The sequence below is a fragment of the Thamnophis elegans genome, chromosome 2, assembly GCF_009769535.1.
Source record: "Thamnophis elegans isolate rThaEle1 chromosome 2, rThaEle1.pri, whole genome shotgun sequence".
In the NCBI taxonomy this organism is placed as follows: domain Eukaryota; kingdom Metazoa; phylum Chordata; class Lepidosauria; order Squamata; family Colubridae; genus Thamnophis; species Thamnophis elegans.
In genome coordinates, this window is record NC_045542.1 from 172,329,807 (window position 1) to 172,344,414 (window position 14,608).

Here is a 14,608-nt window from a genome sequence, read left to right on the forward strand (position 1 = left end):
ATTACCTCCTGAGGTGTCCTGACTTTGATCTTCCCAAGGGATCCTCCTGAAAAATAGCTCCTGAGGGGGATTTGATGGGTTCTTCTCTCCCTCGGGATCTCTGATCTCCACAGTGCAGCACTTCAAATAGGAAGAAGGAAAAAAGAAGCAGAATTAATGTACGTCACATGAAATAAAGTGGATTCTTATATTCAGAACACCCCAATACCCATCCATGAGGTTGAGTGAGAAAACAATGGAACAATGTCCTGCAAGAATTGGTGGGACATCACCACATATTATGAATGTCAGATGTTTGGGAAGGTGAGGTGAAGTATTTAAACACTTTCTCTATTCCCTTCTGAGCTCCCTAAAGTCTCTCACCTGCAACTGGACCTGCTCCTTCTGCTCTTCCGCCTGGCTCAGGAGGAAGCCTTCTGCAAGGGCCACCGCCTGGGAGCTGCTCTCTGCTCCACACTCCCGCACCCAGCTCTCCATCTCTGGGGGCAGAAGGACCAGGAGCTGCTCCAGAACCACCAGGTCCAGCATCTGGGCTTTCGTGTGTTTTTCTGGTCTCAGCCATCGTCTGCAAACATCATGGAGTCGGCTGCAAAGTCCTCGGGGACCTTCAGCCTCCCGGTATTGGATGAAGTTCCAGGGCTGAACTTCTGAAGGGAGGATGGTTTCCTCCTCCAGGATCTTCTGCCCAGTCCTTGTCCAGGGCTTCCCCCACTTCCCAGGCTGAACAGCTGAAGGGCCTTTTCCGCTTCCCTCCTTTGCAAAAGATCGTGTCTCCATCCTTTCTCTGTCCTGCAAAGCAATGCAGATGGGTCCAAGGACTCTGGTGGGTCTCCAGATGCCTTTTCCTTCACGGGACCATTTATGGGGCCGCTGGACTGATCTCTGCAAGTTATTCTGCTCTTTGTTTCCTCCCCAAGAGAAATGCTTGCCTTGGAAGGACCACAAATGGCGTCCAGTTTCTGTATCTCAGATGGAAAGAAAATTATAAAATGAAATTCAGCCACTGAACAGCCTTCACCCAAGCGCAGTGGTTAAGGAGAGCGAGTGCAGCGTCCAAGAGAGGCAAGCGTTTGTGATGTCACTTCCTTCGCCTCCCCATTTGGAAAATCAGCCGTGACGTTCGCCCACCAATAGGCCAATGGGGAAGCTCCTGGAGCTCCCTACCCTTGACAGAGAGCGCCCCCTGGTGGATTTGGCGCAAAGGGCAACTTTGCTTCCTTTTTCATTAGGTCTGTTTATTTATTTATTTATTTATTTATAGCATAGGAGGTGAGGGATGAGAATGGAAGGAAAGGGAAAAGAAAATAAATCTTTGTACAGCCCCTGAGATATTGCCATCATGTTCCCCCTCGTCCTCCTTTTCATCAGCAGACCAAGTTCCAGCAACCGTTTTAAATATATATTTTAGCCTCCATCTTTGTTCTTTTCTGCACTTTCTAGAGCCTCAAGATCTTATTTATTTTTTATACAAACCACAAAGAAAAAAAGGAAATAGGAAATTAAGGGAAGGAGAGGGGAAAAGAAAGTCTGAGGTACAAGAGAAAAAAGACGTTGACTTCCTTTTAGCACAGTGCAAGATAAAAAAAATCATTCCAGGTTGACAATTCACTCTAATGGACAAAAGCATTTTAGGTCTCTTAGTTTTGAAAACTTCAGATGTTAAAATATCCAATTTAACAGCTGGAGAAGGAAAGCCGAACACCCCGTTGTGGCTGAGGGCGGACTCCCGCCTGAGGGGATCTGCGCTCTGATTGGTTGCTGCGGGTGGAAAGGGGGCGTTTCCCTTGTTTCCCGCCTTTTTCTTCTGTGCGCTGGTTGAGATTTACCTCAGGATGCTCCTGACTGTCTTCTCTGCTGCGAATGTTAAATACATTTATATTGATATAAAACTACAAGTTTGTGTCCGTGTCTCCCTTTTCCTTTGGTCACCAGCTGCATGTTTCCTCCACATTAAACCTCTTCAGTTGCACCTTCCAGTCGTGGGTTTCTATTTTATCCCCTGATAGTGTCGGAAGGAAAAACAGGTCCAGTTCCAAGAAGGGAGTAAAATGGAGGCTGCTTAGGAAAGGAGGTTTATTGACCGGCACAACCAAGAACGGCCTGCAGTTGGAAGAGAACAGAGCTGGAAGGGACCTTGGAGGTCATCTAGTCCAGCCCTCTGGTCAGGCATAGGAGAAGCTAAATACCATTTCAGTCCAGTCTCTTCTTTAAATCTTCCAGTGTTGGAGCATTTACAACCTCTGGTGGCAAGGAGTTCCACCGGTTAATTCTCCCTCTCAGGAAGTTTCTCCTTAGATCCAGGTTGCTTCTCTCCTTGGTTCCTTTCCACCCGTTGCTTCTCGTCTTCTGGGGCTTTGGGGGATAGTTTCCCCCCCCTCTCTTCTCCGGGGAAGCCCCCCAAATTCTCTTCTGGGAGAGCCGAGAAAAGAGCGGGAGGAGCGGGGAGATTTCGGTGCCGTTTCTGCGGCGTCCGGTGATCCAGAGGCTCCTTTGGCGGTTCTTTTGTCCTCTGAGGCGGTTGGGGCTGAAGCAGCGGCTTCCTCGGATCCCCCTCCGAGAAACGCCGCCATTTCCCTCCCCTGATCTCCGGCCAGCCTTTCCCTCGGGGGAAATTTTCTTCCAAAATATTCCTTTATATCTTTTTTTTCTTTTTCTTCAGAAAAAGGTATAGATTCTTATACGGCTTGAGATTGTGCAAAAATAACAGATGAACAGAGCTGGAAGGGACCTTGGAGGTCATCTAGTCCAACCCCTGTCGAAGGAAAGGAGGGAGAAGCGAAGGAGAAACAGTCAAACTTTTAATCCAGGATCTCCGGTCGGGGCTGCTTTGCCAGGAAAAGGGGGAACCCCCCCCCCTAACCCACAGAAAGAAAGGGGAGGGGCTCCTTCGCATTTGGGGTTGAGAGGCGGAAAACCGCAAGGGACCGTTTCCTCCAGACGTTACGAGCAAGCGAGACGCGTGTTTAAAGGATGGAAACCGCCTTTTTCTCCCCTGAAGTGAAATGGCGACTTTTTATGGTTTTCCGCGGCTTCCTTCCCGTTTGGACTGTGTGTGTGTCTGTGTGCGACACCCCAGTCTTTGCTATGTCCCCCCACCCTCCCCCGGTCATCTAGCGGTGTGTCCGGCCAGATGCTTCCAGCCCCAGAGGAGGAATGGGGGGGGTGTCGAGGGGGAGGAAGGTTTTTTTCTTGGACTTTTGAGCAGAGAGGGGCTAGAACGAGCTGGCGCACCAATGGGAATTCTCCCTGCTCTAGCGTCATCAGTCTCCGGGCACTGATGCGGGGATCGGACGGTCAGTCCCCCCCCCCGCCCGGGCATCCCCCAGAGGCAGAGGGGGCAGCCCCACAGTTAGGGACGGGCGGGGAGGCCAAAGGGCTGCAGTTGAAAGAGACTGAATTCAGGAAAGGATCTTACTCCAAGATTCCTCGGGGGAAAATCTCTTTTTTTCACATAGTCTGAGTATCCCCAAGGATGATCACTGGCTTCTCTGGGGTCCCAGTTCCCCCCACTCTGGGCATGAATCCAGATTGGAGCTTCTCCTCCCCCCCAAGAGCTGCCTGGTCTCCACGGCCCTTCCTATAGAACGGAGTCCATGGTGCTGGGGTGGGCATCCTGGGGCCGGTCTCCGAGTGGAACATTTTCCCAAAGAGGAAGGGAGGGAGGGAGGGATTTCCCCTTTCCCACCCTCTGATTTCCCCCCTCCCCCACTGAGATCAACAACAGCCGTTCTTGAACCAAAACCGGCCTGCCCTGATTTAGCTGAGGGTTTTCTATGGCTTCCCTTCGGATTGGGGGGGGGGGGTTCTGTGACACCTGAGTCTTCCGTGCTATGGGGTGCGCCTCCCCCTTTCTCATCCAGCGCATTAACTCTTCCCAGGGCAGAAATCTTCACATGCGAAAGGAACGGTGCGCGCTTCCAGCCCCAGGAGAACTACCGGGCTCTGAATTGAGGGGGGGGGGGGAGCCTTTTTTTCCGGACTTTGGAGTGGGGAGGAGCCAGAACGAGCGGCAGCACCAATGGAATGTCTCCCTGCTTGAGCGACATCAGTCTCCGGGCAGAGTCCTTTGTGACACCCTAGAAGTGACAACCCCGCCCCCCACTTTCTTTGCTCTCCTCACGATTCTCAGCCAGGGATTCCCGTTTCTTCCACTCTTATCTCCCCCCCGCCGCCAATTGAGATCAACAACAATCATTCTTGAACCAAAAAATGAGCTGCCGTTTGCGGTGGGTCAGAAAACCCCACAGCGCAAATGTGAGGGTAAAAGCGGCCCTCCGGCAACCCCTTTGCCAGGAAAGGGAGCAAAAGGCAGAAGGTTCCGGTGGGGACGGGGGACAATGACCCCGCATGTTAAAGGAGGGACACTCCCACCGAAGAAATATGTCCGTGCGTGTGTGTGTGAAGGCGCCCGAGGATCTCCCCCAATGGACAGGCCCAGAGACTCCGCAAGCCCTCGCTGGCTGGGGGCTGCACCTCCCCTTCTCTCATCCATTGCAGCCCCGCTCCATGCCGGATCGGGGGAGGGGAGTCCATACTTCCCTCCAGGGCTGGAATGTCTACCCCCGCAGCCGCAGCCCCTGAAGACTGAAAGGAAACCCCCCAGGCCGCCACTTTCCCCGCTTCTCTCTCTGCGCGGAACTATCTCCTCAATCGGGTGAAGTCAAGGGAGACTCTGGCCGGAGACCGATGACGGTGCAGAAGGGAGGACTCCCATTGGCCCCTCCGCTTTCCTGAACACACCCAATTTCGAAGTTCGAGGAAAACGCCCCCTGCCCCCCCCCCCCGCGGACCACCAACATCTTCTCACAGAACACCATTTGTCTGCGGACCACTGGTTGGTGGCCTCTGCCTTAAAAAGTCCATTCAAGTTCCGAGTACATTGCTAACAATGTTTCTCACAGTTGAGAGATTGTTTTTAATAACTATTAATTCTATGATGCTGAAAAACATTCAACTTTTTATTTGTAATTTAAACCAGGAATCTAATCTGGTTGCCACCTAGACAAAGAACAACATTTCTGGTGTGGGTTTTTTCTTCTTCTTTTCATAATAAGCCCATTTGCATCTGGAAACATTAAAGATCTTTGTGGAATAGCTTAAAAAAGGTAGTGACTTTATGGAGTGAAAATTGTGACTCTTTGTTTGAAGAAGAAATGCAGATTCTTGATGAGAAAAAAATATTTCAGCTAGAAAGTGGACAGGGCATTATTAAATCAGTGAAAATTGAAAAGTTTCAATTTGGCATTTTATTAAAAACATCTGCAAATCGTATCGATTATTTTAATAGGTAAACAGACAAGCAGATGGCATGAATCATTTTTATTGCCCAACCCAAAATTAAACTAATTTTAGGTAAAAATGTACTGATAACATTTTGGGGTTCCAACTTGATGAGATGGGAATTGCTGGAGAGATTTTAATTCACTTCTGGATCCACTAGTGAATCGGAAGATGATTTTTTTTCTTTTTAAAGAGCCCCCAGAGATACAACATTCTCCTGTCCATCCAGGAATTGATGGAGCCCTGGTGCCTGAAGTCCTAAGTCCGGTATGAATCCTCGGCGGCTGGCACCCTTATCCACACATTCAGTTCAAGCAGGAGATCCTATACCAGTACATTTTTGTCTAAAATTAGGATAGTAAAGTAAAGTACTACAGGCTAATTGCCCGCAGCCAGGAGTTTGATCCTTACTGGCTCATGGTTGATTCAGTCTTTCATCCTGCTGAAGTCGCTAAATTGAGGACCAAGATTGCTGGGGACAATATGCTGACTTTGTAAACTGCTCAGAGAGTTTGGTAAAGCATTGTGGAGTGGTATATAAGTTTAAGTGGAATTGCTATTGCTTTATAGTTTTTCCTGAGTGTGGATCCTTTTATGAGAAGATAGATTATCATTCTGAGCAAAGCTCTTTCCACATTCCATACATTTATATGGCTTCTCTCCTGTGTGGATCATCTTATGGGAAATAAGAGTATGTTTTTCAGCAAACTTTTTTCCACACTCCATGCATTTAAATGTTTTCTCTCCTGTGTGGAGCTTTTTGTGTCTTCTAAGTCCAGTGCTCTGAGTAAAAGTCTTTCCACATTCCATGCATTTATACAGCTTCTCCCCTGTGTGCCTTATCTTATGGGAAATAAGATAACTTCTTCGAGCAAAAGCCTTTCCACATTCCAAGCATTTATATGGCTTCTCCCCTGTATGGATCCTTTCATGGATAGTAAGTTGGCTGCTTGTTCTAAAACATTTTCCACATGCCAAACATTTATATGGCTTCTCTCCTGTGTGGATCATCTTATGAGAAATAAGAGTACCTTTTTCAGCAAACGTCTTTCCACACTCAATGCATTTAAACGGTTTCTCTCCTGTGTGGAGCTTTTTGTGTCTTCTAAGTCCACTGACCTGAGTAAACGTATTTCCACACTCCATGCATTTATACGGCTTCTCCCCTGTGTGGATCAACTTATGGGAAATAAGATGATTTCTTTGAGCAAAGGTCTTTCCACACTCAATGCATTTATATGGTTTCTCCCCTGTGTGGATCCTTTTATGGATACTAAGTTGACTGCTTGTTCTAAAACATTTTCCACATTCCAAACATTTATAAAACTTCTCTTTTGTGTCAATCATTTTTTGAGATGTAAGGAACTTATTTCCAAAAGAATGAATGAATGGCCCATTGTAATTTTGTCTACTGTGTCTTCTTATAGCATCCTCTCCTTTGTTTTGGAAATAGAGATCATGTACTTTAACTTTGATTAGCTTCATACTTTTCCCAGTATATTTTTTCCTTATTTTCTCTTGTTGGGCAAGAAAATCTTGCATCGGCGCATCAGTGGAACATGAGCTTTCCTGATTCCAATTCTTTGACTGGTTTCTCTCATGGCGTTCAAATTTCTTTTGAATTTCAAACTCCCCCATTCTATCTTTAGCACTGATCACTTGGAACAGTTCACAAGAATCTTGATTCTCCTGCCCGTTATTACCTTCAAAGCAAAAGGGAAATGAAAACAATAACAAGGTTAGCGAAAAAGATCAGTGTAGAAAGTCAAGTGAATTTCCTTGTGAATTTCTCTGAAAATCCATTCGGTTGTATGTTTGCCTGCTTAACGGAGTGTGATATAGACATGATGATTTCTATATTCATGAGTCTGAAAGCTTTGAAAATACCTAGGAAACATGTCTTTCTTCACAATTATCTATCTATATATGCTATATATAAGGCTGTATACTGCCGCCCTTCCTATTTAACTTATATGCAGAGCACATCATGAGAAAGGCGAGGCTAGATGAATCAAAAGTTAGAATGAAGATTACTGGGAGAAATATCAATCACCTTAAGGTATGCAAATGATACCACTCCAATAGCAGAAAGTGAAGAGAAACTAAAGAGCCTCTTGTTACGGGCGAAGAAAGAGAGTGGAAAAGTTGGCTTGAAACTCAACATTAAGAAAACTAAGATCATGCCATCCGGCCCTCTCAATTTTTACCAAAGGGAAGAAATGTAGTGACAGATTTTATTTTCCTGGACTCCAAGATCACCACAGATGGGGACTGTGGCAAGAAATTAAAAAATGCTTGTTCCTGGGGAGGAAAGCTATGGCAAATCTAGACAGCATACTAAAAAGCAGAGACATCATCCTGCCAAAAAAAGTGTGTATAGTCAAGGCTATGGTTTTCCCAGTTGCAATGTATGGCTGTGAAGTTGGACCATAAGAAAGGCTGAGCACCAAAGAATTGAGGCCTTTGAACTATGGCGCTGGAGAAGACTCCTGTGAGTCCCTTGGGCTGCAAGGCAATCAAACCGGTCAGTCCTAGAACACTGCTCTTTAGAAGGCCAGAGCCTGAAGATGAAACTCAAATACTTTGGCCACCTAATGAGAAGGAAGGACTCCCTGGAGAAGACCCTAATGCTGGGAAAGATTCAGGGCAAAAGAATGGGATTACAGAGAATGAGTGGCTGGATGGAGTTACCAAAGCAGTAGGCGTGAGCTTGAATGGACTACAGAAGATGGTAGAGGACAGAAAGGCCTGGAGGAACATTGTCCATGGGGTCGCGATGGGTCGGACACGACTTTGCACGTAACAACAATAAAATCTATATATGCAAATCTCACTCAGAGTCAGTTTGAGTTAAGGAATAGAATAAGAGAGTTGGAAGGGTCCTTGGAGGTCTTTAGTCCAACCCCCTGCTTAGGCAGGAAACCCTACACCATTTCAGACAAATGGTTATTCAACATCTTAAAAATTTACAGTGGTGGCAAGTTATTCTACTCATTAATTGTACTAACTGTCAGAATTTCTGCTTAGTTCTAAGTTGCTTCTCTCCTTGATTAGTTTGCACCCTTTGCTTCCTGTCCTACCCTCAAGTGCTTTGGAGAATAGCATGACTCCCTCTTCTTTGTGGCAACCCCTGAGATATTGGAAGACTGCTATCATGTCTCCCCTAGTCCTTCTTTTCATTAAACTAGACATACCCAGTCTCCAGTCCCCTAATCATCTTTGTTGCTCTTCTCTGCACTCTTCTAGAGTCTCAAGATCTTTTTTACATCATGGCGACTGAAATTGGATGTAGTATTCCAATTGTGGTCTTACCAAGGCATTATAAAGTGGTATTAACACTTCACGTGATTGTTGTGGTCTGCCAGTGGCCAATGGAGCTGGCACCAGATTCGGACAGTGAAGAGGTTAGGGAGGAACATGGGTCAATCTTGGAGTCTGGGGAAGGCTCGGATGAGGGCTCTGTGTCGGAGGCAGAGAGAGAGAGCCAGAGCCATATGCCAATTATCAGCTGCCTTCAGAGCCAGACATGGTCCTTTCTGGCCTGCCAAACTCTCTGCATGTCATGTTTTCAGCCTCCCCCATGTCGGGGAGGGCAAAAATAGTACCCGCAGAGGCCTCCAGGGGCCAAAAGCGGGACGCACAGAGGGTTTAGGAGGCCAAAAACAGGCCCCTTTTTGCTCTATAAGACGCAGAGATATTTCCACCCATTTTTGGAGGGGGGGGGGAGAGTTTGTCTTATAGTCTGAAAAATAAGGTAAGTCCTGGCAGGGTGGTGTGGAGGAATAGGTAGGGCGAATTTTGCAGGGCCTCTGTTGTCATTTGCAAGTGTGAACAATGGCTGTGGTGTTGCAACACTCATAATTTCGGAACTGGGTCTCAAGTACTTGAGGGAGGGCTGATCGTAACTTTGAACAGTCGCTGTCATAACTCGGAGATTACCTTACCCTAGGATGCTCTGAGTCATACTGCACAGGGCCTTTGTTCTTGAATTGGGAGAATGCTCTTCCATGGCCTGAGTGTGAAAGTTTTGTTCTCACACAAGTTTAGAGGTTTCAGAGGACAAATGACAAAATACTCCTCTCACATGACCTCCAGAGGACACATAAAAATATACCTCATTCTTTTCAGTCTCCACAAATAAATAAGTTTAAAAAGAAATGGAAAAATACAGAGAAGAAATGGCACAGAAAGCATCTAAGCAAAGAGACATAAACTCTTTTCCTTCCTTGGAGTAGGAGAAGATCCTTTCCTTCTTCCCCCCAGGAGATGATATCAGATGACTGATTTTTTAAAATAAAAAATTAACTATAATCTGTTTCCTTGAACTCTCTGATTGGGGACTAGAAAACTCTTACCCAGAGAGACCACGTTCCTATGGTTTTCAAGCATGACTTCCAAATGCAGTACTTTCTTGTCAGGATCCAGCTGAGACCACTCCTCCTCAGAGAAATACACAGCCACTTCTTCGAAGGATACAAGACTCTCCTGAACATGGAAAAAAGAACAATGGATTCACAAGATCTGTTTATCTTCTTCAGTGATTTAACCAAGAGGATAGAAAGAGAACTCCCCAAATTTGCAGAAGCATAAATTGACAGGAATGTCAACACTACAGAAGATATGCTCCAGATATAGAAGGATCAACAGATTGGGCCCCATTTAACAAAATGAAATTGACAGTGAGAAATGTAGTTGCTGGAACTGGGTATGTCTATTGTCATGAAAAGAAGGACTAGGGCAGTGATGGCGAACCTATGACACGCGTGTCAGTGCTGACACGCGTAGCCATTTGGGGTGACACGCACAGGATTTCATGCGATTCATCCTCGGCTCCTGCACGGCCGCCGAGGATGAAAGAATCTGTGCTGGAGGAACGGGGGGGCGGGACGTGTGATCTCCCCCGCCCACACTCACTTACTGTATCGCCGCCGCCCCTTTCTGAGCGCAGGGGCTGCTGGTAAGGCGTGCGTGCCATGCGCACACACGTCATCAGCGCGGCGAGGGAGGACCCGCAGGAGAGGAGCGTGGGAACAGTGCGCGCCTCTCTCCAGTCAGGCGGGCACAGAGAGTCTACTCCTGGGACTGTCAGTTACGACCGCACCACACTTATCTCAGTTCAGGGAAGGGCTGTGGAGTCTGCTGCTTCCAGCTCCACGTCCTCATCAACATGCCGCTCCGGCCCGCCCCCGCTATGAATATTCATATTCTTCGCCCTCGCGTCCCTAGGAATATTCATAGCAGGGGCGGGCTGGAGCGGCATGTTGATGAGGACGTGGAGCTGGAAGCAGCCGACTCCACAGCCCTGGTTCACGGCACCCCAAACAAGTTCAATAATATCAAAAGCAACATACGAAATCGACTGATGAACAAAGAAGTTACTAAGCAGGTATGTTAAATAATTTGTTTTTGGTTTATTAAATACAATTATATATTGCAATTATACATTTTTGTAGTTTAAACTATAAATTGCGCAAAATTATGTTTTTGTCGAAGTGACACACAACGCGAGTTATGCTCGATTTTTTGCCAATTTTTGACACACCATGCCAAAAAGGTTGCCCATCACTGGACTAGGGGGTGACATGATAGCAGTTTTTCAAGAAGAAATGGATGGAAAGTATTCAAGGAGAGAACCAACCTACAAGTAAAGAGAAATTTTCTGACAGTGAGAACAATCAATCAGTGGAATGACTTGCCACCAGAAATTGTCGGTGCTCCAACACTGGGCGTGTTTATGAAGAAATTGGGCAGCAATTTATCTGAAATGTTACAGGGCTTCCTGTCTGAGCCGGCGTTGGACTAGAAGACCTCCAACATCCCTACCAATTCTGTTATTTTGTTCCATTGCTCCCTGGGAAAGTCATTTCTCAGCCTTTGTAAAGTGGGAAAGTTGGATATCCTAATCAAGGGGTAAATCAAAGGATTGCAAATTATTTTGTAGCCCAAAGTACCGTGATTACATGCTCAATACGACCACTCCCTTTGGATTTCAAGAGTCTGCTTTATTTTTTAATATGATTTGTTTGTTTTTGAACTACAGGTTATAAATAAGGGTTTTTAAAAATGGTAACGTGGCAATGTATTTATTTATTTTTCATTAGTCTTGCACAACTCCATGTCAAAGTATTACCCCCTCCCCTCCAAAAAAAGGATTTTTAACAGTTCCTACCACTGTGATATGTCTATTCCTATTTCTTGAAGGACTTTTAAAAAATTGCTTCTTGTAAACTCAAAGTTGGAGGAGTACCTAGCAAAACAAGATAACCAGAGGAACGTCCATGTTGTGGAAGAACACAAAAATAATCTAGTCCAAACAAGGGTGGAAAATAGAAGGAGAGAGCACTCTGGACACTTGCTTCACTTCCTGAAGGGGGAATATAATTCTAATATATTTTCCCTTTCTTACTTGATTTGGAGGTTCAACCGCTGTTTGAGCTCTGTCATAAAAACCAGAAAGCGTCATTCTTTGTTTCTCTGTAAAGAATAAATAATTTCAAAATGCAAAATTTAACAAAATAGGAGGAGGTATTCTATAGAAGAGAAGAGAAAGTGAAGGTAAGACAGATGGGTAATCAGAGGATCTTCCATTACCATTTCTCTGAAAACAAGACCTCCCTGGATAATAAGCCCTCCTCTCCCCAGCCATGAGGTGACCACTCTTGCCATCGCCTGCACCTCAAAAATAAAGTCAAGCATTTATTTCAGGGGTCAAAAGAAAATAAGACCCTGTCTTATTTTCAGGGAGACATGGTACCTCCTGAGGTGTCCTGACTTTGATCTTCCGAAGGGGTACTCATGAAAAATCGCTCCTGGGGGGGATTTGATGGGCTCTTCCTTCCCTCAGGATCTTTGATCTCCACAGTGCAGCACTTCAAATAGGAGGAAGGAAAAAAGAAACAGAATTAATGTACATCACACAAAATAAAGTGGATTCTTATATTCGGAACACAACCTCAAAGCCCCCAATATCCATGAGGCTGAGTGAGAAAACAATCCAACAATGTCCTACAAGAATTGGTGAATTGCCACATATTATGAAGGGCAGAGAAGTTTCGGAAGGAGGGGTGAAGTATTCAGACACATCCTCTATTCCAGCGGTTCTCAACCTGTGGGTCGGGACCCCTTTCACAGGGAGTCGCCTAAGACTATCGGAAAAAATGTATTATTGAAAAAATACAGAAAACATAAAACAATTTTATGGTTGGGGGTCACCACAACATGAGGCACTGTATTAAATGGTCACAGCATTAGGAAGGTTGAGACCCACTGCTCTATTCCCTTCTGAGCTCCCTAAAGTTGCTCACCGGAAACTGGATCAGCTCTTTTTCCTCCTCTACCTGGCTCAGGAGGAAGCCTTCTGCCAGAGCCACCACCTGGGAGCTGGTCTCTGCTCCACACTCCCGCACCCAGCCCTCCATCTCTGGGGGCAGAAGGACCAGGAGCTGCTTCAGAACCACCAGATCCAGCATCTGGGCTTTGGTGTGTTTCTCTGGTCTCAGCCATCGTCTGCAAATGTCATGGAGTCGGCTGCAAAGTCCGCGAGGACCCTCAGCCTCCTGGTATTGTATGGAGTTCCAGGGCTGAACTTCTGAAGGGAGGATGGTTTCCTCCTCCAGGATCTTCTGCCCAGTCCTTGTCCAGAGCTCCCCACAGTTCCCAGACTGAGCAGCTGAAGGGCCTTTTCTGCTTCCCTCCTTGGCAAAAGGTTGTGTCTCCATCCTTTCTCTGTCCTGCAGAGCAACTCCAGATGGCTCCCAGGACTCTGGTGGGTCTCCAGATGCCTTTTCCTTCACAGGACCATTTCTGGGGCTGCAGGACGGATCCCTCAAAGTTATTCCACACTTTTTCCCCCTCAAAAGAAAAGTTTGGCTTGCAAAGACTTCAAATGGCTTCAAGTTTCTGCATCTGAGATGGAAAGAAAAATAAAAGGCAAGAATTAGAAAGTGGAATTCAGCCACTGAACAACCTTCAACCAACCTGCCAGGAGCCCCAAGCGGCTCATCCCAGAGCAGGCCGGGAAGGAGGCAGCTGGAGAGGCTGCCCCACTTTTCTCCCCCTCCGGAGACAGGATCGGGGCTCTCGGGGAGCCCAGCGCGAATCCTGCCTCCTCCTCGCCCGGTTTCTCTCCTCTCTTGCTGGGTCTCCGTAAGGCCGACCCGACACCCCGAGCCATCCGAGCTCTTCCCCGGATCCCCTCCGCCTTCCCGGCATCCCCACTTCTTCCTGCAGAGAGAGGGCGACTGGGGAGCATGGGACCCGGGAAGAGCCCCTCCACCCCCACCCGAGGAACGTCTGGATGTCCTCCCGCAGTATCTGCGCCTCCTACGGAGCCCCAGGGGTTAAGAAGAGCGAGTCGGGCTTCCTAGAAAGGCAAGGCTAAGTGACGTGGCTTTCTTTTCAGCCTCCTCTGGAAAGCCAGCCGTGACGTTCGTCCCTAAGTGGGCCAATGGGGAAGCGTCTGGAGTTCCCTTCCCTTGGCAGAGGGCGCCCCCTGGAGGATTTGTGGCAAAGAGCCAGAATCGTAGAAACGGCGGGAAAGGGGATCGCATGGGATGGGGAAGGGAAAGGGCAGGGAAGATGGGCTTGGGAGTAGGAGGAAGAAAGGCTCCTTGTCAAAGACTTCAGACGCGGTACTTTCTCCATCTTCCTCTCCCTACTGTCTTTGGAGATGGAGAAAAACCTCTTTTCAGGATTTGAACTCGCCTCCCTGAACTTGCCGCCCTGAAGGCTCCGCAGACATCGGAGGAGGCCCCAAAAGGGTCCAAATCCTGTCAGAAACTCCTGTCAGAAACAGCCGGGAGGTTGGAAGAGGAGGACCGGGAGCCTCTCCGGGGAACCCAGTTTGTGTCTGCGGGTGTTGCGGCCTGAAGGGGGGGGATGGCGGGACGCGGGCAGGGAGGCCGCCATGAGAAAAATGATTCAGACTCTTCCCTCAGCCTCTCAGCCGCGGAAAGGGCAGGGACACCTCCCGCCCTCTCCTGAGGAGCCCCCCCGGGGGACCCTCTCCGGTGCCCGCGGAAAGGCCTTGAAGGGAAAGGGGGAAAGGAAGAGCAGGTCAAAAACGGAGGAGGAGATGAAACCTGGAGACTCCAGACCTTTTACCTCACGACGACTCCCGGGCAGTGGTGGCACTCAAATAACGTAACAAAAGGTTGTTATTAAATTCTGGTCAACAGAAGTGAGGGACCCCATGAGGTAACCTCAAAAACAACCTTTATTTGAACCCACAGCAAAGACGACGATAGAACAACAACTTCAGCACCACGCTCTGCTTGACAGCTATTTATACTGGAGCTGTCAAGCCGAACAACCAATGGGGAAGCTGCAA

At 47.4% G+C, this 14,608-nt stretch overlaps 1 protein-coding gene across 5 annotated transcripts in view; it reads right to left on the reverse strand.

The window, feature by feature from the left end:
• LOC116503329 (zinc finger protein 729-like) overlaps positions 1-14,509 on the reverse strand; it is a 55,076-nt gene extending 40,567 nt beyond the window's left edge. Inside the window, exons 1-4 of one of the 5 annotated variants that reach the window (XM_032209672.1) lie at positions 14,383-14,509; positions 12,585-13,185; positions 12,035-12,149; positions 11,687-11,754 (exon numbers count right to left, since the gene is read on the reverse strand). In XM_032209672.1, the coding sequence (XP_032065563.1) occupies positions 11,687-11,754; positions 12,035-12,149; positions 12,585-12,998 (597 nt within the window). In that variant the 5' untranslated portion in view covers positions 12,999-13,185; positions 14,383-14,509. Of the gene's footprint in view, positions 1-5; positions 121-363; positions 1,040-11,686; positions 11,755-11,871; positions 11,904-12,034; positions 12,150-12,584; positions 13,638-14,382 lie in introns of those variants that run through there. The other 4 variants (XM_032209670.1, XM_032209676.1, XM_032209675.1 and 1 more) reach the window with 4 other exon arrangements.
• Between the last annotated feature and the right edge of the window lie 99 nt (positions 14,510-14,608).